Here is a 27,967-nt window from a genome sequence, read left to right as displayed (position 1 = left end):
TAGAATTTTTTGAGAAAATTTATTGTTTTTCATATTATTTGAGTTTAAAAAAGGAAATTTTTAGTATTATTTTCTATAATATTATTCGATTGTTTTGTATAATAAATAACATGCACACACACGCAAGAATATTAAGAACTTTTCGTATTTAATTTTAATTAAAAAGAGAAAAAAACAAAAAGATGAGGGTACTTTTTCATTTTTTTCCATTTATTGTTATTAAATTTTATTGTATTTTAATAGAAAGTTCCTTTAAATTTTGTAAGCATTGTAAGATCTACAGTTTTTTTTTTCTGCATTAGTATTGATTTATGAATTTAAAATCGAAAATTGTATATTTGAATAATATATTTTGTAATATTACTGAAAATGGTGAATTTAATGATCATAATGTTGATTTATTGGATTTCATTTTGTATAATAAATAATTTTTTAAAATTATGGCAGAATATTTGAGGTTATGTTTAGTTGAGATTAAAGTTAATATTAAAAATTCAATAAAATGTAAATGAAAATATTAAATTTCTACATTTTAAAATTTTTTATAGATTTAATTAATTACAAACGACAGCTGCAACAACACAGAAAGTTTGAATGCATCAACACATGAAAATTTGTAAAAAAGAAAGAGAAAAATTTGTAATCAAATTATGGAGCGAATTGTACGAAAATTGTAGAGAGTTTTGAGAGCGAATATTAATTTAAATGAATTCTGATTGGTGACTTCTTTTTTTTTGTTGAGAAAAATGATGCTGTAACGCAGAATTGTTATACATGAAACACATAACTGCAAGAATTTTGTGGACCTATAAGGTAAATTAGAAATATTTTAAAGTAACTTTTCTAAATTGAATTTAATAATTTCTTATTTTATAAAAATATTTGAAGCCATTTTCTATTTCACCTTGATCATTTGAAATTGAATACAAAATTTCAATATAAGAAAAATTTCACTTACCTTACTTAAATCTCTGCATAATATAGGCTTTGCAAATAAGTAAATCCAATTTTGAATTACAGAATACTCGCAATATTCTTTTTTTAATAAAAGAATTTGGAGTACAAAGTATAATTATTAAAACTTAAAGTTACACGTTCTTTTAAAATACTTTGTAAATACTACAAGTAAAAGGAGTCGGGAATTTACATACAAGTATGTATCGTTAAAAAATATGCAGTTATACTTAAAAAAATGTTATTTGTGTTATTAATAAATATTTGTTAGCCATTAAAATAATTTATTAATAAAAATTATGGACCAAAAATTTTTTGGGAAATTATGAAGTTTAGAACAAATAATAAAGAAAATTATTTGTTCTAAAAAATGAATTTTCTACATTTTTTCTACAAATTTTAGGCTGTAATATAATTAAATAATTATATTATGTAATAAAAAAATTAAATTTAAAATTAAAATTTATAATTTTTAGCCTTTTACTTGTAAGAATTCGTTCGTTACTAACCAAATAATTTGAATTTAATTTTCATGAATTAAAAAAATCAATTTTGATGTTGTCATATTGATTACACATAACGGTTAAAATAATGTAAATTTTACAAAAATTTTTGTATTGTGGTTTAATAAAAACTGTATGAAAATTTATAGATTTTCACTGTTAAGATGGTTAAACCTGTGAATCATTTTCTAATATTTTGTATTGTAATATTATGTAATATTCTTATGTCAAATTCAATTATAAAAATTCTTGGCTCTTTGTTAACAAAGAGCTCTATCATTTACTACAGAAATGATATATTTAAGGTTATTTGAGAGTCTCAAACTTAAAACTAAACTGAATTCCTATATATTATAGCTTGAAAACGTCAAAGATGACATTTATAGAAGTTAACGAAAACCATTTGAAATTTTCGATTTTTAAAATGGTTTTCCGTAACTTCTTGATTTTAATTTTGACAATTCGTGAATGTCTGGTTCGCAACATTCTACCTGAATGCAGGCTAATTTAAGTAGCTCAAAACTGCGTAAACGTATGTATGTATATGAATGACATTTGAATGTTAAACACACCGATATCATCAATTTGCCATTTTTTATATTAACAATTTCAAGTTTTTTCAATTCAAAATACACGAAAATTTTGATATCAACTGGGCACAAGATGCACACTATAAATGGAATTAATAAGTTTGAAAGTATCTGTTAAATTTTACTGTATTCCAAAGAATCATTTAAAAATATTTTTACTTTACTTTACTTCTATAAATAGTAAAGAAGCCTACCTAAAGCCTTTATTAGGGGGAATGAGAAGGTAACAAGAAAAGTTAAAACACTTCCGAGTTTTCACAAAAGATTTTTTTCTTTTCTGTTCTTACTTTTTATTTTCTTGTTCCTCCAATTTTTGTGTTTTTATTGAATGAATTAAAAAAAGAAAGAGGCAAAAAAAAGGAGAAAACTTGCAATAGAAGAGTAAGAATACCGTCTCGTTAGAGAAAAACACTTAAATGTTATTTTTATATTGATATAAAAATCTTAAAACTAAGCGTTATAGAAAAAGAAGAAGAATTTGTCCAAGAAAATCATTAGAAGCAAACCATAGAAAGCAACAAAAACAAATTTCTTTATATAAAAAACAATATCGCTTTATTTTCCACTAATTTCTTAAAGCCCATCCCACCCACCTTTCCCTCCTTTCTCATTCCTTAAACTCAACGTTCTTTCGTGTTTTCTACTAGTTTTCGTTTTTTTTATTTTCCCATTATTTTCTCTGGAATGAGGTAAAGCGGAACACATTATGTATTCTTTTATTTTTTCAAAAATTTTCTTATGGTTGGGTTGTTATGCATGCATCTGGTTGTTGTTATCCCCCCTGAAATCTTTAAAAAAAAATTTTATATATGATGTGAAAATCAACAACAACAAAAAAAAAACAGCAGAATAAGTGAAAAGTAAAGAAAATAAGAAAATTTATTGCGTTTACTTTTTGTACAAATTTACACACACATACAAATATGCTGATTATATAGTAGAGTACGGTTATGCACATGACAATTTGACCATAAATCGAATATTCTAGGTACTTTTTTTTTAGAATATAAATTTCATTTTTAGTCTATTATTATTATACGAGTGATTTTAAATTTGATATCTAAAATTTAGACAAAAATTGTGCCCCGAAAACTTTTAAAAATATTTTATCAGATCATATAAAGTATAAATATAGAGTTCTGATCGCATAAACGAAATAATATGGTGTGTGTACGGTTCAGGAATTTTCAGGAAGAAAAAAATTCTAGCAATCGATTTCTTAATAGAAGGTATTAAAATTATAGATCAAAATATTCTATTTTTTAAAGAGTATCCAAAAAAATTAAAAAAAACATTTGCTCACGGATTTTAACTTAGTTTTGTCTGTGTTAAAGTGTTTATAAAATTTTTGCGCTCTCTAGCTTGTTATCACTATGAGAAATTTAGTTTCTTATGAAGAAAATTTTTATTTACTTACATATCTCATGTTTCTAAAAGTTTCAGCTCTCAAAATCCAAAAGATGATTATTAAGTCTTACAGTTTTTGACAACAACTAATGTCAAAATCGTAAAAAACAAATTACGTCAACATAAAGAGATATTGTAAACGGCAGGACGCTGTGAATCAAATTTCTCAATAATTGTGGAATGTTGATCCACACGAGAATGGGAATCCACACGAACGTTAGAGATGTGGGTCTCAAGAAAGTACTCAAGGCGACACTTTGAGCATTTAGGGAGAACATTATAGATCTTTTAGTTGTGGTACATTACCAAAGCATAATGTTCAATCTACAATCGTCAGTGACTTAACAATTTTTAAATCAATTTTTCATCAAATTTTGTTGACTCGGCAACACTTCTTACGAATATTTTGACATTTTAATTTTTACTGTACAAATTTCAAATATTAACCATTTTTGAATTTTTAATTATCGTCTTGTGGTTTAGCAATATTTCATTAAAATAAAAAAGTATAAAAAAAAAGTAATATTATGACGTTCAAATGTGTTTTGTATTGTTGTGGTTTGCGAACTTGTTTTTTGGAGCGTCACAGATTTACATATATTACATATACATATGTAGACTTTCCATATGAATTTATAAAAATAATTCTATTACCTGAGTGCATTATACTCTGTTAGAATAATAATTAATTTATTCTATTAACCCTTTACAGCTTTTGTTATTTTATAATTTTTTTTAATATAATGTCCAGAAAATTTATAAATATATTGTTGATTCCAAACGAGACATTCTTGTTAACTATAATACAAAATGTTGAGACTCACTTAAAGTCGATATACAAGTAACTAAATAAATTTTGAATTAAATGCCTTTATAACAGTCTTACTTATAAGGCAAATCAGTAAGATAAAATGTATACTTTAATTAAAATGTAAATATTTTTGGAAATTCAGAAAATTTGAGGCGGAAGCATACATTTAAAATGTGTAGGGAAATTTCTTTGAGGTGAATATACGTGTTGTTACATGATAGAGGATTAGGAACACTGTGTCATTTAAGAGCACGTGACTTTTAAATATCCAACAAAATTATTATTGAATTCTCATAGATTTTTAATTCGAATCTTATTATTTTCAAGTATAACTATATTTATTAACTATTTTCTCAAAAAAAAAATTATTTATTTTGCCCTTTTTTTTATGTCTCAATATATATATACATATAACTTTAGTTCCGCGTTCATTATATCTTTTATTATTACATGTTCTTAAGGGGTCACACTTTAATGAAATTCGTATACTATGTATATGTAGAAAACTTAAGACTTTATGAGATTTGATAAAAGGAAAAACCTAAAACTGAAAAAGAGGGTCTTCTACTACTTTTTTTTTCTTGTCTTATTATTTGTAATTATTATTGTTACTCTTGTATATTCTAACTCATATAAGAGAGTTGCGTTATACTTTATTCAATCAAGAAAAGGGTGAAAAATTATATTATGAGTAGGTATAGAGAATAAGTAGTAGATGAAAAGAAAATAAAAGTAACATTAAAAAATATTAAAGAAAAAAAAATTTTTTTTTTTTATTTTAAAACAATAAGCAAAAATTACTATGCCACTACCATGGTAAATAAAAACGGATCCCAAGTCTTTATAAATTTCAATACATTGTGTAAACGCTTTATATTTCATGGAACAGAAAAAAGCATTCAAAAGCCACTTTTAAAAATTAAATTATACATTGTTTGTGTAGATATGTACATATATATTTATGTATGTATGTAAGTATAATACTTTAATTTTATTTTTATGTTACTTATTAAATGTGTTAATTCAATTATTTTTTATATAGAACGGAAAAAGAGCGGAACAATACATTGTTCACCATCAACAAATTAATATGATTTTTTTTTTGATTTTTTAGGTTCCTTCAACATGTTGAGCATAATATAATGAAATGAGCATATATCTACATATATACATATACACATACATACATAATTGCTGGAAATAAGACGAAAATAATCGAATAGTTTTAAAATTTTTAATTTTTTCCAATTCGTTCAATACTATAAAATTAAATAACCTAATTTAAGTTTATGATATACTTTTTAGTATTTATTTCATTATACTTTGAATTTTGCTTTATGTATATCGTATATCTTTCATTAAAATTCGTTGGATTTCGTATGACAAAACCACGTATCCGCGTTTTCGCTATATTTGAGTTAAATACGCATAGTATATAATAAAATTGTTATTTGACATCTCTTCATAGTAACTGTATTTCTTGCGCTCAATCCGACATTGAGTCTTGCACTTACTGCGAAATTAAGTTTTTTATGAATTTATAAAAATGAATAAATTATTAAAATCTATTTTACTTTCGTAACGTTCTTTTTTTAAAATCCGTATGGTTTCGGCTAGACCTGAAATAGTATTGCAATGTATTTGCGTATTTGTAAAATATCAGAGACTATATACGGTAAATAATATTGTACTAAGTAGAAATATTGCTCTAAGCTAAAACCCAATTCCTTTCAATTCATATTTTATGATTAAAAATTGAATACAATTTAAAAATGCAAGAAGACGATACAAAAGAAAATGCCGAAGAAAATGCATGTATGCGCAATAATTTTTTTGATTAAAAATTTTTATATTGATTAAGTATAGACATACACACAAATTAGCTCTATATTGGAAATTTTATACGCCATCTCATAAATTTTTATTATTCTATTAGTGATTAATATTTTTAAGAGATTTAGATGTGGAAAATTTTTTCAGTAATCAGAATTTTCTTCAATTATTATTATTGTTTAGAAGTTTTTAAAGTAAGATATACCCGAAGACATACACCAGGAAGTTTGACTTGAGCTTCCTAACACTGAGAAAACCCCACCAAACCATCTGTCTTTCTTGACGACCAGAGCAGGAAAATGTACACTGAATATTTATGGCCGTTTCTTCATCGCGCCGGCAAAATCTATACAAAAGGGAGTTCAATTTGGCTAGCTTATGCAAGTGAAATTTCACCGGACAATGTGCATTAAAAAAAAAACCAGTAACGAAACGAACCCGATTTAGATCCATCCCAAGCAGTTCTGAAGGGAATTTCCTTGAGTAAGATGGAAAGAACAGCTTCGCATAATGACATCCCTCAGTAACCTTTCAGCGAAGATTCGATTCAGAAGAAGACGGGCTGAGCAAAAAAGATGTCAGACCTCCTTCGCACAAATTCGTCAGCCGATCTCATCACTCCTGTGCCCACAGTGGTCCGGCACTCGAATGAGCAATACTCTGGCGTAGAAAACTATGTGGAAATATTATTTCTCTTTGACAAAATTTTTGTGTATCCATAAAAATTTTAATCCCAAATGAAATTGGGAATTCGACAAGAACGGAAAGGTGAAATTCCAGTTGATGTTATTAAAATTATACGTTGAGTGCGTTAGAAATTCTAGAATAGAAAAGATGTTGTATATCAAGAGTTCCATTTTTGTGCCTTTTAGACTAAATAATGTTTGAACAGACTTTTACAATTTAAATTATAATTGTCACAGTTTCACTGTTTCTTCACCTTCCCCCGTTTATCCAAATTAATTCTATTTTGAATTTAATTCAACTTAATACATTAGAAACTTCTTATTTTGCTCAATCCTAACCTAAATTTTACAATACAATTCGTATATTTACATATTGGGAAGATAAAGATCAGCGACAACCAATTCAAATCTTTTCATCATTACAATTGAAACCAAAATACTATGTTTATACTTTTTTTTCTAATGGTGGTGCAATTTTTTGCTCTTTTCTTTCATCTTTTTTAGGTTATGTTTTTATTTGTATATGAAATTAAATGCGCATATATTAAAAATATTTTTATGATAATTACGACATTTCATATTCAATGTGGTATTCACAAAATTTTATATTAAATTTTGGTTTCTTAGTTTTTCTTTAAAATAAAATTATAATTTTTTTTATACTCCAGTTTTTCCCTACATATATGTTGAGTACGTTTTATGGGTCTATTATTAGCAATACCTTTTATATTAATATGCAGATATTTTTACATTTTGTGGGATACAATCGCCGCATATAATTATAAATTAAATTTATTCAAATGGAATTGATGGACTTAGTGTGTTCAGAGAACTGTGAATTAATGCATATGTAAGTAGCTATGTAATTATTTCAAACATATACAATTTGTGTATGTGTTAATTGATACCTTTTACCTTTCTTTATACTTCTCTAATTTCTATTTTTTTTTTTTTGTTTTAGGTACAGTAACAGAAGTAAACATTTGGGGTGCCTACCATTTTATTATATTCCAAATATATTTTTAATTCAGAAGTCTTTCGTTAGTGGCAGTCACAAATGTGTCAATGAGAAATTTTTGGAAATTTTATGGTATGAGAACCAAAATGTAATGATGAGAATGAATTAAACAAAGCATTTTATTATCTATAACTTTAATGTTACATACACATTCTTAAGAAGCTATACGGAAGCTGCCGTTAATTTTCTACGTAGAAATACTATATTGATTCTAGGGTTATTTCCGTAATTGCATAATGTCGGCTGAATTATTCAGAAATGTTGGTCTATTAATTATTAATATCCACATTACTAAGCTACTATAGGTATATAAAATTTTAGTACCTACTTCAGTTTTAGTCGTATTACTAAGCTATTTTCGAATTTTTATTCCGAATTGTAGGTGTTTATTAGCATTACAAACGGGCTATGGAGGTAAATCTTAATTAAACTTCTATTGCAGGAATAAATATTGAGACATTCTGTCATTTATTGAGATATTTTACATTTTAAATATGTAAGTAACTTTATATAATAACACATATTAGCTTCAGCTTTTGTTAAGCAGATCTGTGCCGCTCGATACTTTATGAAGCAACACTGTTCTTACCACTTATCATATGATATAATTTTCCATCAGAAATTTTCCATTTAACTTAAATATATATAGAATGAAATATTGCGCTTTTATTACACAATGTTGCGCTTACGATTAAAAGCATAATTGGAAAAATGGAAAAATGAGAAAAAGTCGCAATATTATTTTCTTTCTCTTCTCTTCTTCATTACCTAATTCACGTACTTACTCAGTTTAACCTCATTTAAAGAAGAAAAAAAAAGTTGTTATATTTTTATTTTTTATAGTTATTGCACATATTGGTCCGCCGCGCTTATAGAAAATATCGCGTATTTTATCCATAAGCATACAACAGATATTTTCAAGATATTTTCAATTTTCTTAAAAGAAAACTTGCTTACTTTCATCGAACGAACTTATAGGTTTGTGTTATAGGTAATTTTATATACACATACTTTGAAATAACTTACAGGTTTAGAAATTACAAATGAATAAATTTTATATTGAAAGTTTTGCAAACACGATGCCCTCATTTTTTTTTTCTATATACCCGCGTCTATACAGTGACATTTCTTTTTTTTTATAATGATAACGGTAAAAAGAGTTTTCTTTCTTATTTTAAATGTGTTGGTTTGCTTTCTAATTGTAAATTTTTTTTTATTTCTTTCTCTCTTGTTTAGTAAATAAATGGTATTTCAATTGTAAAATTTAAAAATAAAGAAAATGCATTCAATTGCTCAAAAGACAATAAAATTATAAAAGTTTAAAAAAGGTATATAACGCGGTATAAGTCAAAAGAAATCAAAGAAAATATGAAAATCTAAGTACGTAGGGCTTAAACATTTAAACAGTTGAAGGTTTTTTTAAGATTTTTAAGATTTAAATTGAAATTTGTAATACGCAAATGTACCTACCATGAGTCCCCAGATGAAAAATCAAAAAGTCATTTTTTCCAAAGTGAACATTTTAAGTAGTTGAGCAAAATTTGTGTGATCAAAATCCCTTAAAAACTTAAATGAAAATTATAAGAAAGGCATTTCTAAGATAATATAATTAAAATTATATATTTATACCTGTCTATTAATGGCAGAACATTTTTGCGGATGAACTGAACAATAAGTGAAAATTAAAAATTTATATATTGTTCCTTTGCAGCAACACTGGTAGAACTCTGGTAGAACTTAAAGATGACACATTTAAAAATTGCGAAAGGCATCGAAAACATAATTTTTCTTTGATTTAGAAATGAATTGAATTAGATCTCATTCGAATTGTTGCAAACAAGTTTCATAGACGCTTAAGCTGATTTAAAATTCTATTTAAATTAAACAATATTCAATATGTAGAAGTGCCCCCCCTCTTTACTATTCTCGATAAAATATTATAAACCAATTTTTTTTTATTTGTTTATAGGAAACCGTCAGGTCATTGCCTTAGGGTTACACACTCTCTCGTACTTTATCAACAATATACAATATAAGGAGTGCAAAAGAGTAGTGCTGCACATTCCGATAGATGGCTTCATATTTTTCTATGAGAAATAATCGTCGCACTTTCAATATTTAAATTTAAAGGTAAACTTTTACTTCTTTATGTATTTTAAGAGAGTTTTTACCCAAAATAACATTCTATTTCCAAACTATATACTCCTAGGTCCTGATATCTTTGAAGATACCTCTGTAGAAGGCTGTATGTCAAAAAATCTTGAAGTAAAGCGTGTGAGGTACTACTCACGAAAATTTTTTTTTTTAAATTTTCCATTTGATTTAATTCCCATGACTCACGTGATTTTATTGTTCTCTTCAAAGCATTAAGAAATTCTCTTAATTTTTTTTTCACTTTGTTCAGAATATGCGTTTCATTCCCAATAATTCAGAGTAAACGACCTGACAAAATACACAGAAAAATTATCTTCTTCAAATGTCAAAATACTTACATTTTTTTTTCTCTGTTTTCAAAAACTATTAAAGAAACATGTATGTACATGCATACGATTGAATTTGCATAAAACAGTAAAAATGTTACAACGTTTTCCTCTATATTAAAAATAAAAAAAAAGGAGAAAACAAGAATAACAAACCGCACTAATATAATTTCTAATACAAAACTTTTCTAATGAAACTATACACAGGTAACAAACACACAAAATAATGTGCGCACAACACATCTTACTCACATAAGCATGCATGCACACAGTATTTTCTAGCATTTTGCTAGTTTTTTATTAAAAGTCATGAATTTATGAATATTTAATTCTTGACAGAAAATTGAAAGAGGTAGAAAAAAAAAATGAATTAAAATCCCCAGATTTTTTGAAAGAGCAATTAAACAAAATAAAAAATTCTGTTTCTTTTTTTAAAAAAATTTGAATCGATTTAGTTAAAAAAAGAACAAAACATAACCAAGAACCGTGAAAACAGGAAGTTCAGATGATGTCAACAAAATGTGACTACAAAAGTATCAAAAAGAAAAAAAACGTGAAACCTAAAAAGAATACGTAAAAAAAAAGAGAATCGATTAAAAGAACATGAAAAATCAACGTTTAAAAAGGAAGAAGAAACGGTGAAGTCGAAGAACGGGTATAGAAGTAGAAATTGTTTTTTTTTTTTTTTAAATAATTGGGGTCAAATTTAAATTATTTTTCTTAAATTTCATTTACTCCCTTCAATTCATTATTTTATTTCCAAATATTTAGTTCTTTATTATAATTTTATAGGTCTAAGACAATCGGATCCTTTCCTGTCTTTTATTTCTAATTGTTATAGAAGAAAATTAATGCGTAGTTAACATTTGATTACTCGTATTCTAGTTCAAAATTTATAACACGGCACCTAGCGACTTTATGAGGAACCTGATATGCAATAAATAAAATTTCAATAGAAGTGTCATATAGTAAGTGTTTTCTTAAAGTAGCAAAACATTAAAAGGTTGAAAATATTATTTAAATTTTTTTTATAGAAATTCACAACATTCTTGGCGTGCCCAGTTTCTCTATATCAGGAAGAATCTTAAGTCGTTTATTGTCTCACAAGCTTATTTACGTTACATTTCTTCGAAATTCTCACCAACCACCTCTGTATGAAAGACATTGCAGTGATCCGGCAAAAAGAAGGAGAACACAATTTTCAATTGTTCGGAGCACTTTCCCCACGCCTGTATTAGAGAGCTACTAAAACGAAAAATGAGGAAATCTATAACCGGAGATCACAGGTATCTACAGTCCTTATTAAATAAAATTAAATTATTGATCAACTAAATTTTTCATTTATTTTAGGATAAAATTTGAACTCAAAAAATTAATTTTGTAGTGTGTAGTAAATTATTGAAGTGTTGCAAAAAAATATCGCATTGACTTGGCACTAATGATGAATGCTACCTTAGAGAATTTTATTTATTTTTCATGTTTTTTTTTTTTTTTGCTTATAGCTTTATAGTTTTCATTTCTTGATTAGGTTTTTATGTAACTAGCAATTATGATATCAAATGAACTTTCTTTCTGAAACTACATACTTTTGTAACATTGCATGAAACTAAAATTATATAAGAATAAAATTAGAGAAAAAAAAATTCTTTTGGGAATTTCTCAAGGATTCAAGTGTATCCTGTATTTGAAATAGTAGATATTTCATTTTTTTTGTTGGATTTTTTGCTTTTTAAGTCATGTGTACATTGTTATACAAATATAAATACATATAATGAGAATAGAAAAAGGATAAAATTACAGGCGACGTTAAGGATTAGATTTAGAATGTTATTATATACACACATATATACATATTTACATACATACGTTTATGCTCTAATATTACGTTATGTGAATTTGAGTTTAATTTTAAGTATACAAAAAAAAACTATATTCACATTCCAATTTGAGAATTTGAGACTTTAACAATAACATTTTTGTGGGAATGAGAAATTATAAAAATCCGAAAAATATTAAAAACTTCCTGCTTTTCTCCCTTAAATTTTTTTTCCCTTGTACACACACAAATATTATTTTTCCTATTTTATCCTTTCATTAAATTTTTTTTTTTAATTTGGATAGTTTTTCTATTTTTATAGCCTGGGGGATTTGAACATGAAAAAAAATACAAAATTAATATTTAAACATGATTGCGTTAAAGAAAGGTGTATTTGCTTTCTTAATTAGATTTATCGAGTTTGACATGAGGCTGGAATAGGAACAAACATTCATACATTCGTACAAATGTACATGTATATATATTATATAGACAAATAACAGTATTTTGTTTTTTTGTTTTTTATATTATGACGTATGGAATGTCAATTAATTTCATTTCGATTTATTAAATCTCAGTAATTCCACCCATTTTAAGACGAAAATGAGCTAAAGGGAAAATATTAAATATTGAAATTGGCAAAAATACGAAATTGGAATGGTTGTAACGAAAAAAAATTTAGTAAAAATTTCAACAAAATTGAAATTACCTTTAAAATTTTCACAAAATTACGCATAGTATAGATTAATGTAGAAACATACTCTGTATGTTAGAATTTTTAGGGAAATTACCAATAAATTTTGAATTGAATTTTCGCTCATAATTCATACATAAACGTATATTAAGTTAAATATGACTAATTTTAAAACTGATAGACTAAAGTCTACCTACGCGTCATAACGCCACGAAACGTTATACTCGTAATTATATCTACGAGAGTATGCGATAAGAAAAATTCGTGTGGCACAAAAATTATCGTTTTTTGTTTTAAATTTATTTACAAAAACAAAAAAATTTATGAAGTTTAAAAATTATAAGAGGGAAATATTTTTTCCTTATCAATGCTAATATTGGTGTGCATAACTATAGTTCAATTACTTTAAATCCGGTAAAATTATTTTTGGAGATTTTAAATTATTTATTAATCTATTAGAGGTAAAATTATTTATTAATTTAAGAAATATTTTGACAATTTGTTTGTAGTTCTTTATGATGTGAAAAAGAGAATGAAAAATTTTGCCAAAATATTCCGGATATTCCTGAAAAGAAGAAGTGAAAGAAGTTCTTCCTGAAAGGAAAAAGTTTTAGGAAAAAAAAGAAGAAGCGGCAAAATTTATTAAAAGAAGTAGGAATTCGTCTCGCAGTATATTTTCCTCGCTGTGCACTAAAAATTTGTAAACGTTTAAATTTGTAAAAATTAAAAAACGTTTTTTTATAAATTTCCTTGAGAATTTCGAAAAAATCTCTTATATGCCACCATACATTTTTTAATACTTGCGTCTTTCACAATTTAATTTTATTTCCTAAAAAAAAATTAATCAATATCCTGCCTCTTTAATGAAAATTTCCTTTAAAATAAAAATTAATTTTTTATAGTTGCATACGTCAAAATATTTTGTCACATACAAAATTCTATAGCGATAAAATCCATCTTCGCTTCATCAAATCTCTTTAATGAATTTAATATTTAAAGAAAAAAAATAAAATGACACGCGCATATGACATTCTCATTATTTGCCATATATGCACACACATAAGAACACACAATAATATATGTACACCTTTAATATACACTTTAAATCAAAAAATAAAATGAAAAACAAAAAACAGGAAAGAAATTTGACTGCAATATGAATTCATTTACTACCTTACTATACGTACATAAGTTGTAGGGTACAAGGTACCAATGTTATTTTCGTGGTACAATACAAGCACCACCAACATGTAAGTAGGTACATAATATAAAAAACTGGGATCAACAATGAAAAAATTTTACTTTTTTTTTTCTTATCCTTCCTTTATTATCCCTTTTTCGTTTTTATGTTTTTTGTCGTTTTCTACAGCTTATTTACTATAATTCTTCATGTTACGCAAATTGCAATCTCATCGCACATACTTGCATATACAATCATTTATGTTTGTAAAAAAAAAAATATTTTTTTTTTCGTTGTGAATTTTGAAATGAGGAAAACAAAAAAAAATTTATAGAGAAAAAGGATGCGTGATGTTTACTAAATCATCGAGGACAACAATTACATATCAGCAAAACATAATTACAGTACGAAATAGGGAACACGAATAATTTTATTTTGAAAATTTAAAAAGAAAAAATGATCCAAGTCAATTAAACTGTCGGTCCGTTTCTGAATTTTCATTCTTATATAAGAAACAAAACTGTGTGACTCCTCCCATTTATTGTAAGAGTCTACCAGTAAATAGAGATTCTGTGTATTAAAGAGAGTCTACAGATAGGAAGAGTTATTTTTTTGACATATTTAAATTTGACATTAATTCAATATTAAATTTGACATATTAAAATTTGAGATTGATTGAAATTGAAATTAATAAAAATGATAGCAAGTACACTCTTACAAATAGATTTCCTATTAAAATTTGTAATAATTATTTTTAACATTTAAAATCAACTACATACATCTAATCATATATGTACATCTTCTTGTAAACTAGATATACACATGAAAATTAAGAGTAGATGTTATAACAGAGCTTATACGAATTGTTTTTACTAGCAAAACATTATTAAGTGCACAAGAGGGAGACACTTTTTCACTACCTTGTCTGGCTATAGGCGAGGCTCCATTGGTCACGTGAGGTCGGGCAAGTGTGACGTGGCTTGACGACGTGTCTAAAATTGCAATCGGGGATCTAATGAGATTCCTCAAAATAGTGATTTAGATAGGCATCATGCAATCCTGCATTTGATGGCGACCTGCATTTGAATCGGATACGGCTAACCTGCTGGGGCCACATCAATCAACCAACAATTTTGAAGTCAAAGAAAAATTAACTTAAAAGCACTAATTGCCGACTGCAGTTTGAACTTTATCTGATTTTACACAGAATAAGTATTACTTGTACGTGTATGTACGTGTATGTGCATGTATATGCAAATAATTTATTTTAATTGTTGCGTTACTAAAATTTTATATAATACTCCTATAATTGCCAGAGGAATATTAACAAATTTTTTTATTAGAAAAACATAACTGTGAACACATGCAATAAAAAATTTTCTTTTCATATTACAAAAAAAAAACTCATAATAATATAAACAAAATATAGGGTTCTCTTGGTTCTATATATAATATAAAATCACGCTACAGTTAATCTTAACTTAAGAGCCCGGAACATTTGAAGTATCTTACATTTATCTACACATATATTAGCACATACACTGTAAATACACATTTTTTCACATAAAATAAAATAAATTGAACTGATTTCAGTTTTGATGTTATACAAGGATCCTACACTAATATACAAACTACATTATGTAAGTTATGAACTCGTACACATATACTCGGGCATAAAACATAAAATCTTCTTTATTGCTATATGGGGAGAAAATAGGGATTTGATTTTTATAAAATTCATACATTTAATTTTAAAAGATTTAACGATTTTCATTTTTCCACAATAATAATGAAAACAATAATGAACGCACACAAAATGAACCCATTCTTGTTATAAAACAATTATATTCATTGTTATTTATATAAAAAAAAAATGAATATAAAGTCAACAGGAAGAAAAAGGATAATCTTAATAAAAATGAGGACTTTTTTTTGTTAAGTAGAAGAAATTTTCAATTACAACACCATGTACTTACAAATTTAATGCAAATGCACCTTGTACGTATAACAAAAAATATAAACGCAAAAAATAATTAAACAATATATGTAAATTTTGACAGCTATTTTTAAAATATTTAAAACAAAAAAATAAAATTAAAAATTTTAAAATTTTCTTTATTTTCTATTTTATTTCAGGGGAAATTTTTGGTGAAACACGTTCTTGGAAGATTCTACAACAATATTTGTCCAATAGTTAGTCAGCGAAGTGGTGTCTCATGATCATTCCACACGACACCCAAGCACTAGGCCAAAAACGAGGTCAATCAGTAATTTTCGAAATCGATAACTCTCCCTACAATGGAAAAAGAGCCCACCACCAGATCGCAGTTGTCCAAGAAATAGATCGTCACTTAATATGAAAACACATAAATTGGACCACATACTTACAAATATTATTAAATTTTCCAATTCAAGAAAGAGCCTGCCCCAGTATAAATAAATTCACATATATGTCCTCCTAATGTATGAAAGTATAGCATTAAAAAAAAAATTCGTAGGAAAATTTGAACAAGCTTGGCATATAACGATTTGGAAAGTGTTGTCTGTTTTAATGCTCTAAATTTATAAAGCTCGTACATTGATCTCCGTCCCGAATGTATAATCAAGGACCAGCTATGGAAAGTATTTAAATCATCCGATATGAATCTTAAAATGTATTAGAAATTATGTTCGACCCCACATTTACAAAATTATTATGAATATATCAGCTCATCTAAAGTAGTCGCAGGACTGGTTAACTGACTCAAATATATAAGCCAATCTATCCAGGTTTCATTAATTGTAATGTTGTAAATTTGTGCACGAGAAACAGTTAAAATTATCCACAGTGAGATACATTATACAGAGCCTAGACCCCAGTTTTTTTTGATTTATCACTAGAAAATTCATTTCTCACAATTTAATTAAAAAAAATTAATTTTTCTGTTTTTTTTTTTTAGGGATTTCAAAATTTTCTACCTATTTTATTCCTAAGATATTCTAAGTATATCATTAATGAAACAACAACCAATTTAATAATAATTTTAAAAAAATAAGTAGAAATTAAAAAAAAAATAAAAATATTTGGTTCCCATCAAGTAGCCTAGTACTTGAAACGTTTAATCATTCACTCGTATGAATCCTTGAAAAAAAAAAAAAATTTCATTTTATTCTTTTTATGTTTTCTCAGAAATAGATCCAACATACGTGAATATTAACCCTCTTATTAACCTTTAAATTTCATTCACATCTTATTTTCTTACAATTTCAGGAACAAAAAAATAGAATATGAAATTGATGAATGATAATAATCAAGTGAAAAAGGATACTTTGACTTTTGTGTAAAGAATGTAAAGACAAAAATACATTTATGAAATAAGGACGCGTCAATATAAAATTAAGAAGAAGAAGTAAAAGAAAACGGAAAGCAAAAATCGAAGACCCTTTGCAATATTTTAACGAACATATTAAAATAATAAAAGTGACCAGCCGTATACGACTTACATATTTTTTATTTTTATATTTATATACAAACAAGTGCTTGTATAACATTTACACAAACTAATATATGAAAAAGGATATTTTTGTAACAAAAAAATATTAAGCAAATAAATTTAATGAGCAACTGAATTGTTAACAAACACACATATTGTATATATATATATATCTTATTCTTATATTGCACATTCATAAATTGACTCTCGGAAGTCACGTGCATGCAATGATAATCGATTGGTATGTGTTTTCTTCTGACATTGCATACACGTATGTATGTACATATATTGAAAAAAAAAAACTTATGGTCGTTGGCATTTTGATGGGTGTACAAACTAATTAGCTAATAAATATCAAAAATATTATAAAATAAAAAAATATGGAATAGGGATGAGAAGGATTTGTGTATCAAGTAAAAATATAAAAAAAGGGGTAAAAAATTATTTTTTATTATTCTTTAATATTATTTTTTTTTTTATTAAAACGACGATGTCTCAGTTATTTAAATTCATATTTTTATTATTTTGTTATTTTATTATAAAATTATAATTATTAAGTTATTTATGGAAAATGTGAATATTTTCTTTTTTTAACAAAATCAGGTGGCATAATTGCAGGTTTCGAGTTTAGTTAAAAATATATAATGTTGGACAAATTATTATGAATAAAAGGTGAGGTTAAAAAATTAGACTTTCTTGGCTCTATTGCACTAATCGTGCTAAATTCGCTAATCGTAAAAATAAAAGTACTGTACCTAAACGTACAGAATATTGTCTAGGTTAAAAAACAAGATCAGCGAGATGCAGATATTGAATTTAAATTCATAGTAAATATTAGAATTATTGTTTTTGGAAAAATAAAATTTTTGAAAAATTATTTTTAATTTTAACTTCTTAAACTTTTAAAAAGCATTCCCGTGACATTTGAAAAAATATTTTTTTGTTTGAAACAAAAATTTGAACTACAAATTTAAAAAATTATTTTTAAATTTAGCTTCTTAAACTTTTAAAAAGCATTCCCGTGACATTTTGTCCTAAAACTATGCAATGTCATAACATTTTTTAATTTCATAATTAAATAAAAAGGTTTTGAACATTGCTAAATATTTCTTGCTATTAAAAATATAGGAATTTTTTAAATATCGTATTCACAATCACGTAAATGCTTCATTTTCGCATAGTGTGTCTAAGACAAAGTTATTTATCTAGGAATTCGTAGGAAATTTATAAAATTTAGTAAATGATAGAATCTCTTTATAATAGATAATTTTCATTTGTTTAGCCATCTTGCGAAAATTTTTGAAGTACTTGTGATAATAACCTTTTATTATAATTTAGTTTGAAAATTCAACAAAAAAAAAGTTTCGTAAATAAAATCTTATGTGTCTATTTTATAAATTAGTTTTTTTTACACAAATCTTTGCGATAATACAATAATTTCCGGCGAAATCGAAACACACAAATCACTGCTATAATAATTTTCGGCGAAATCGAAATATCTAATTTTAGTGTCGTTAATTTTTATAACTTTTCATAATTACTTAATTTTTTTCTATATTTCAAATAAATCCATATGTATGTCAATATTCTAAATGTCAATATATTAATATGATATGCTTAAATAATCTATAAGTTGATATAATTTTTCGTTTAATATTGTTTCACTTAATTAGTTTACATAATAAGTTTAAAAAAAAAAAAAAAATTTTATAAAAATATTACAATCTAACAATTTAAGTATTGAATTCAAAATGATATGCAAAATTTATATGTTTCTCTATTTTTATTTTCATTCGAATGCATTCTAATATCGTTTTTAGAATATCGTATTTGTTTGCATATCGTGTTTCGATTCGTCATCGTATTTTGTGTTCGTGTACCTTACCAATTTTGTAAATCGAAAATTTTACACAGAGTTTATAAAATGTATGTATGCATGTACATTGAAATATTTAAGTAAAAATTTGTAACAAATATGAAAAAAATTAAACAATACCTCAACATAGACTGATAAAATATAAAAATTAGTAATATTATGTTTAAATTTCTTTATAGAAACAAATTCAGAATCAAACATGAATTTATATAAATTTTATTAATATAAAATTTCAAAAATATCAAGAATGACATGTCTAACAAAATGACAGATTCATTGTATTCAAATTGTGAATTTATTTTAAATTTTTATTGAACCACGTGAAAAGTCATATGTGATGCTAAATCAATATAAATTTTTAACCTCTATCGGACAATAGAAAAAACAAAATTTCGCCGCTAATGTAAATTTTTAAATGCCAAAATCGTGACATTTAATTAATAATCTATCCTTTTTTAACATTAAAACGAAAATATTGAGAAAAAGAGAAAAATATATAATTTAAAAAGAAAAAATGAAAAAAATTTATTTTCGCTATGAAATTTGATTGTCAAAGTTTTTTTTTTTTTTTTTTTTGAAAATGTTCAGGAGAATGGCAGAAAAGAAACATTCGAATTAGTGAGAGAGAAGACCGCTCCCCCAGTTTTTTTTTATTATTTCCTTTTTTTAAAATAAATTTAAATACAGTTTTTATCGCTATTTGCTAAGTTTAAGTTACATTTTATAAAAAATAACTAAGCAATATTTAAAATAATAAAAATTAAAAAAGAAAATTTTAAGATTTAAAATAAAAAAAAAGTGATTTTAAAAAAATGTAAAATGCCCAGAATAAAATTTTTTTTTGTTTTATTGTTGTGTAACTCGCTAATATAGCGAATGTGGAAAATTATTGTAGAAGTGTCAAGAGGAGTAATAAAAAAATAAAAAAAAAAAGAAAAATTTCATAAAGAGCATTTCAAAAAAAAAAAAATTTTTTAATTTTAACAATTCTTTTTTACAATAAAGAATAATGTGAAATTTTATATTAAATTTTTATATTTTTTTCATAATGTCTCCATTTAATTAATTTAAAAAATTTTGTGAAAATTTTTCAAAAAAATATAAATAAAATTTTTTTTTAATAAAAAAGAAGAAGAAAGAAAGAAAGAAAAAAAATGAAATCTTTAAAGATCGCTTACATTTAGTAGTGAAGGATTTTAAAGATTTACGAAGAAGTTTTTCAATATAAAAATTAGTGGAGACCAAAATTGAAAATTAAATTGTAAGGAAAAGTAATTTTATAGCCATAAAATATAGAATTACTAATCTACAACATATCAAAAACGGAGGAAAAAGTGAAATTATTTTAGAATTAAATGAAAAAATTTTGAAATTTGATTAAGATACGCTTTAGCGTTTTCTTGGCCGACACAAATAAAAACGCCAATTAGAAAACAAAAAAAAAAAAACAAGTAATTTGATATTTTTACTTTCTTTCATAACAAAAATAATTTAAGCAATTAATTTATATACCTACATAGAATATAATTTAAAAAAAAAATAACAATAAATAACCGTTGAAATATATTTTAATTAAAATAGAAACAAAACGAGAAACAGAAAAAAAAAAAATGTCTTCATTTGATACGCGTAATAATTCGGCGTTAATGAAACGCGCTGAACAATTAAAACGTTGGGAAGAATCCGATACAAATCGTGAACCAACAAAACCAAAAAATTCAAAAGGTAGACGAATTAAATTTCCATCTGGTTGTGTTTTTTTAGCTGCATGCGTTGCCGGTGACAAAGATGAAGTTATACAATTATTAGATTCTGGAGCTGATATAAATACAACAAATATTGATGGATTAACAGCATTACATCAAGTAAATTTTTCTTATAAATTTTGAAATTTACATTATAAATATACATTATATTTTAAATAATTAATCTTATCATCAATACTATTTTATTATACTATTTTATTATACTATTTTATTTTTTTTTTAGTTTAAAATTCAAATTCTTATTAATTGAAGATGATCTTAATGAAATAATCCGCTAGATATTAAAGGAAAAAAGTGTATTATTAAAAACCAAATCCTGTAGCTACTCTTTGAATATGCACGTATATAACCTAATGCTTAATGCAATCTGTATTCAACAAGTTTTTAAACTATGAAACCAAAATTTTTTCTGAAATTTTAGAAAATATATGAAGATAACATATTGTGTACCTATACCTATCATGATCATATTATGATAATGATAACAATTTATTTTAATATGAATTTTATATTTTGTTGTCAACTTGAAATGCAATTTAAATGAGTCTAAAATTGCGTCATTTAAAATTTTTAAAATCTTAACACTGAGTAGTAAAATTTAATATTCCAAAGTTATTACAAGATAACTTAAAGATGGTGTGTATTAGAACACCGGAATCCATTCTAGAAATATGATAAGAATTTGTTAGAATAAAAGTTTTAATTTGTTGTTTATTTAATATCGTAGAACCTATTGCTAATAGATAAAATTAATATTTAAAAAATAAACACACATACCTACATAAGTTAAAATTTTATTTTTTGCATATTCTGTAAGAACAATATCAATGGGAAACGATTTCCTTAAAATAAATAACAATTCACAAAAAATAATATTAAAATGGAATACACATGTTAAAGAAATAAATTAGAATAGCTAGCTGATTATAATTTTAATTACGAAATATTCAAAAAAATGTTTTCTGTTGTTTACGATATTTTTTTTTTTCTCAATTCTAGCAAAATTCTAATGAGCCTGCTTTATATTAATTGTAAATCTATACAATATTTTATACATTCATATTTATTTACACACATTAGATAATGTTATATAAGTATATAAATTTTATATTTTGTATATACACATGAAATATGTATATATACATGACGTATCTATGTAATAAAGATAAAAATGCATGTTTCTATGTACCGAAATTACAGAAAAGATCAAGCAGAAAATTTTATTTTTAGAATTTTTTTTTTCAATTTTTCGTTTCTTTTGTTTTTCGTTTACTTTTTCATTTAATAGGCAGCAGCAAGGCGAGAAAATAAAAGCATAATAAAATAGAAAAAATTAAAAAGATGATTTTTTGTTATACAAACACAAGTATAATAGTCTTATAAAATTTATTTTTCTCTAAAAATTTTTTTTTTATTTTATAAAAAAGTTTGTTGTTTTTTTAACTTTGCTATTATAAGAATTTTAGAATTGAATGGATTTCATATTTTTAATTTTTTAAATTTCAAGTTGTTTCTACCTATTTAATAAAAAAATATTCATTCATTTTTTCTTCAAAGATTATTTCGATTTTTTATAGATATTTAAAGTAAATCGCATGTTTAGGAGTAAAACTGTCTTATGTCCATTTCTGTTTCAAAAAAATTTTTTTAAACAACATTCTATAGCGTGTTGAATGCGAGATTGTTATCATTTTGATGCACTCGCTGATCCACTATTATCTAGTTTGAATTAAAAATCATTTACGCGCAATAGTCCTATGTCTACGTATATTTTATTTATGTGAACACAGGATTGTCAATACAATTGATTTTTCATCTATTAAAAAATTTTTAATAAATAAAAATTTTGATCTTTAATTTCCTCTCCTGAACAATTTACAAATTATGACTTAGAATTGTTCTGCTCTAGATAGGCGAAATGATTCTTCTGAAAAGCTATTAAGTACAATGCTTTTTTTTAGTGGAAGAAATTCGATTATGATCAAAAGAACATGCAGCTGTATTAAAAGCAAAAAAAAAACATTTGATTACATTTTAAAAATTAAGTAGATATTTTGAATTCTAATAATAAATTGTAATTTAAAACAAATCGTATGAATAATTAAAATGATACGATAAATTTTGCTCTAAACTAATTGTAAAAAAAAATTAATATAAAAATTTTACATGACTATTTCGGAAAAATATCAACATTTTCAATAAACATTTTTAATTTTCTAATTAATCATAATTTGATTTGCAAGAATCCTAAAAAAAAAAATTCGAAGGTTTTTCAATTAGTCAACAAATAAAATATTTGCTTTGGTCAAAAATATTATTTTGGTCAAGTACAAATTTCACCCTTCATCAAATTATTCAAGTGGTGCTTACTAGGAAGTGATTAGTGGAGGGGGAGTAGGTGTGGGGGTATATTAAAATTAAAGATGTTGAACTATTAAAATAACAGAAATATTTCTATTTAATTATTTTTATACTAGGTACTTATTATATTGGTTTTATATACTATTTATCATAATAAAAAAAAAACATATTTAATTGTTGTTTAATTTATTACTCATAATAATATTATAGGATTTATAAATATCTTTTAAAATATTTTCATTTCATCAAATTTTATTCAAAATTTTTTTCGGTTTCTTATAAAAAAAAATTTTATTACCCTATAGAGGTCAATAAAACAATTTAATTTTTAGATAAATATTTGATTTAGTGAAGGAATTTTTGCAACAAAATTATAAAATAAATATAAGTAATTGGAATATTTAGAAAAATTATTGAATAGATTATGTGGTTGAATTCTAGTTTGCATTTTGACTGCAAATTAATTATCTTGTTTGTTAAAGCTGCAATATAAAATAATTACAAAAGTAGCGCACTGGCAACAAAAATTCCTGGTGCCAAAAAAAATAATGATATTCGCAGCTGCTAACTTTTACTTTTTAAGCATTACTTGCGTTTGCACTTCTGACTGCAAATGATCTTGTTTGTTAAAACTGTACTATAAAAGAATTACAAAAGCAGCGCACTGGCAACAAAAATTCCTGGTGCCAAAAAATTTAATGACATTGGCAGCAGCTAACGCTCACTTCTTATTACCTACTTATCAATAATTAAGGTTATAATATGAAAGCAGAAAAAAATAAATGAACATTTATATTAAATTGTTATAAGAACGGCGTTATTAAACTTGTGAGTTCTTCGATGATAATTCTGTAAGCGAAATAAATTATTATGGACGTACTTCGTTCCACTTCGCAAAATTTTATAACCAATTTTTATTATACAAAAGCAAAGAAAAAAAAATTGCTATTAAAAATTGTTTAAAAAATTTATTTGGCAAAAACAAGATATTAAAAAGACAATAAAAGAAATTCATACTGTAATGGTGCAATGCTGTAAAAATTAATTTTTATTGCCACCTATGATGAGCAATTAAAAACAATATGAAAACTCTTTTTTTTTTAAAACTTCTTAATCATTTTTTAAAACTTTTATTTTTTTTTAAGATTTGTTTTAAAATTTTTAAATCTAGAAATTTTTAGTTGAAAATCCATGTGACGTTTGCTTACGAACTGGAGTCCAATTTTCATATACACAAATCTATCATGCACCAATTGAAATATGATTTACAAACTGTGTCAAATAATATTTTACGTTTTTAATTATTTAATTGGAACGCATCCCCCATATACTTAAATAAATAGTATTTGAAATAGATAAATATTAAGTTTTAAGGTAAAAGTTTCAAATTACGATAAGAATAATTTCCGGTCAAACAATTACTTTACTTACTACTTTAAGAAATATTATAGGGGTACTTAATATGTTCATGACGTATGTACTGTTATTTTTACAGCAATAAATACATATTTATGTATATTATTTTATAGATTATTATTTATATATTTAGGTAGATAAGAAAATGCTTAAGTTTATAAGTAAAAATAATTTCGACCTAGAACAAGATTCTAAAAATAATTTTTTAATGTTAAAACAAATTTTGTACTAAAACTATATGAGCATTAGTGTGTACATATGCGTTGTTAATTTAAAAATATTGGCATACACATACACACAAATTCATTATAATTATGTAGATCAACTTAAGTATAAATTTGATTTATTACTCTTTGCCTTTTTATAAAACGTTCTAAATTCTACAACATTAAAAACATAAAAATATTATTTTTTTTTTTTTATTTTCTTAAATTTTTTCATTTTTATAAAATTACAAATTAAAATTTTTATAAAGGAAAACGTTTAAAAATTAAAATTTTCTGGCAACAATTTAAAAATAAAAATATTTAAAATAATTAAGTTTACATACACTTATACCTTAATTTACGTCAATTAATTTCAGTTTTCTATTTTTGTGTATTCATTTTTGAAAATATAGACTTCGTTATCAATTTAAATGAAAAGAAAAATAATTTAAATTAAAAAAGTAAAACTTTTAATTTAGAGCTCTGAATCTCTAACAGGTGATATAGTTATTAATTAGTATTACCGTTGTATGTAGAAACCAAATGTAAATAACTATATTGTACTGCAAAAATTATTGGATTTTTACATATACAAAAATTTACTAGGTCAATCTTGGCCTAGCGGCGAAAACAACGAGCGAATTCACGGTTTTAAAATTTCCGTGTTGTCGTTCTGGCATCCCGAAATTGAATGGCGTAGCAATATGATTCGGTTTGAATATAAAATAAAACAAAAGAAAAATAATTTTTAGTTCCAATGAGAGAGCGTTTGAAAATAAAGTTCGAATTTGTTGTCGTCACATTAATTAATATGATGTTATAAACGTATTTTTTTGAGCCAACACTTAAGTAAGAACGGAAATTTTCACATCTGTTTGTTTTTTTTTTATCTCATTATTCTTTCAATAATTTTGGCTTTAAAATATGATGTTCTTGTTTTTTTTTTCCATTAAGTTTTAGAAATGATTGAATAATAAACTTGACCTCATCTTAGCTTAAATTTTTTTTTTTTTAATTTCAAATAATTAGAACTTGATATTTTTATTCTATATTTAGCTAATTTCCTGCAATATAAGATCAAAAACAGAAGTTTTCACTTATTTTTGTATAATTAAAGGAAATAAAATTAATTCATAAAAGATTTCCCTTGTACACAAACAAAAAAAAAAACTATGCCTTCCCGCACTCATCTTTCTTCAGGCAAACCTTGAAAACTAAATTTATGTTTTTTATTTTTTATTTCTGTATGTTTAATTTTAAAAGGAGTACTCCACTTAATATTAATCTTGTAAATGTTATTGTAAAAATTAATCATTCAAAGAAACAAATTTATTGATATTTATGAAGAGCCAGAGATATTTATTTATGGTAGAAGGATTTATGGTGTAGCTAATAAAATACACAAAATACAAGAACAAATGAACAAAATAAAAAAAAAAAAAATTATTTAAAACATTTTTAATTTTAGACTTTTAAATGAACCTGAGCATATTTACAGATATTTAAACTAATTATTAGTTAATTATTATTGTATTGAAGCATGTTTTTATTTATTTACTTAAACAAAATTGGTGCACGAAAACGAATTTTAACAATTATTGTAGTTTGTGTTACTTTGGATTTGAATTTTTCAAAACAATTCACAATATTGAATTTTCATGTTAATTTTATTTTTTATTTAAAATATCGATGAATAAATTTATTTAAATTATTATATTTTAATTTAATTGTAAAAATAAATAAATTGAGCAGAAAATATTTATTATTTTAATAATTATTTAGTAATATCAAATTGCATTTTAAAAACAAGAATTAAATCTCATGTTTTATTGCAATTATGCTAATAAAATATTTCTAATTACACTGATTTACTTTGGAAAACGCATCGAATAACTTAAAATCTCTCAAAATTTAAGAGAAAAAATGTATGAAAAGAGTAACTTTTAAAAAGTAATTAAGTAGTTACAAAGTAAATATTTGTAATTGATTACTATTGTATAAATAATTTGAAACAAATCAATATTGTATAATTTAATTTGCAATTCCCGAAATTCTACTAAAGGGGAGACTGCCCATATATGAAAGTGGCGTGTGAATTAAACAACGTCACTCAAAAAAAATAATTGTACTATTGTGTAATTACAAACATTGTCTTCTGTATCTCACTATAAACAGATGTGTATGCACAATGGCTATACCAAAAAAATTTACCATTCACAATTGACTTCAAAAGAAAAATAATTGCACTCGAGTAAATAGTGAATCAATGAAAATAAGAAAAATAAACCAAAAAAAAAAAAAATTATGAAAAAATAATTTAGAAATCAATCACATGTTCCCAGATTTTTCACAAATAATATATTTACTATTTTTTTCCAGTTAATAAAAAAAAAATGAAATTTAACACAAAATAAATGAAATTTGTTCCGAGAATTTTCAAAGAAAGAAACTCAACACAGTTTGGTGAATTCAAATTGAGCATTAATTTATTCTGAGTTTTCTTTTTTTTTGATTATTTTCCTTGTTATTTTCATTTTAATTCTTTTATTTTTGTGAGATTTGCAGTTCAGAACCGCTTTATGTATATATATATACAAAATAAAAATGTATGTATGTAATTATGAAAATGAATATATTAATACAAATTGTGTATGAAAATAAACCTTGAAACATTTAAATAATCATAATTTTTTTTTTTAAGATGACACCTGGAAATCTGCTTTTCTTCTTAATATTTTCATGATTTGTTTTGATATTTTCGTTTTTCTTAATTTATTTATAAATTATTTTTTATTTATGTATTTTAAGTAATTTTTCTTCTTTCAATTCATTTAAGAAATATGAAGACATTGTAGTGGGTATTATTGGTCCAATGAATCTTTTGCCCTAATTTGTCA

General features: G+C 24.5%; 1 protein-coding gene and 1 long non-coding RNA gene across 9 annotated transcripts in view; both read left to right on the top strand.

Moving 5' to 3' along the window:
• The first annotated feature begins 699 nt into the window (after window positions 1-699).
• Window positions 700-11,488, top strand: LOC129606615 (uncharacterized). The gene is made up of 6 exons (XR_008696769.1): window positions 700-813; window positions 7,453-7,634; window positions 7,746-7,874; window positions 9,772-9,932; window positions 11,168-11,250; window positions 11,317-11,488. It is a non-coding gene; the product is annotated as an uncharacterized LOC129606615 (long non-coding RNA).
• Window positions 11,489-19,914: 8,426 nt separating this feature from the next.
• The window catches only part of LOC129606609 (protein phosphatase 1 regulatory subunit 12A), a 105,255-nt gene continuing 97,202 nt past the window's right edge, over window positions 19,915-27,967 (top strand). For all 8 annotated transcript variants that reach the window (XM_055517005.1, XM_055517011.1, XM_055517008.1 and 5 more), the window contains exon 1: window positions 19,915-21,186. In XM_055517005.1, coding sequence (XP_055372980.1) covers window positions 20,932-21,186 — 255 coding nt within the window. In that variant the 5' untranslated portion in view covers window positions 19,915-20,931. The remainder of the gene's footprint in view (window positions 21,187-27,967) is intronic.

Source organism: Condylostylus longicornis, unplaced genomic scaffold (assembly GCF_029603195.1).
Source record: "Condylostylus longicornis isolate FDR11 unplaced genomic scaffold, ASM2960319v2 ptg000019l, whole genome shotgun sequence".
In the NCBI taxonomy this organism is placed as follows: Eukaryota; Metazoa; Arthropoda; class Insecta; order Diptera; family Dolichopodidae; genus Condylostylus; species Condylostylus longicornis.
This window is presented reverse-complemented; position numbering and strand designations above follow the sequence as displayed.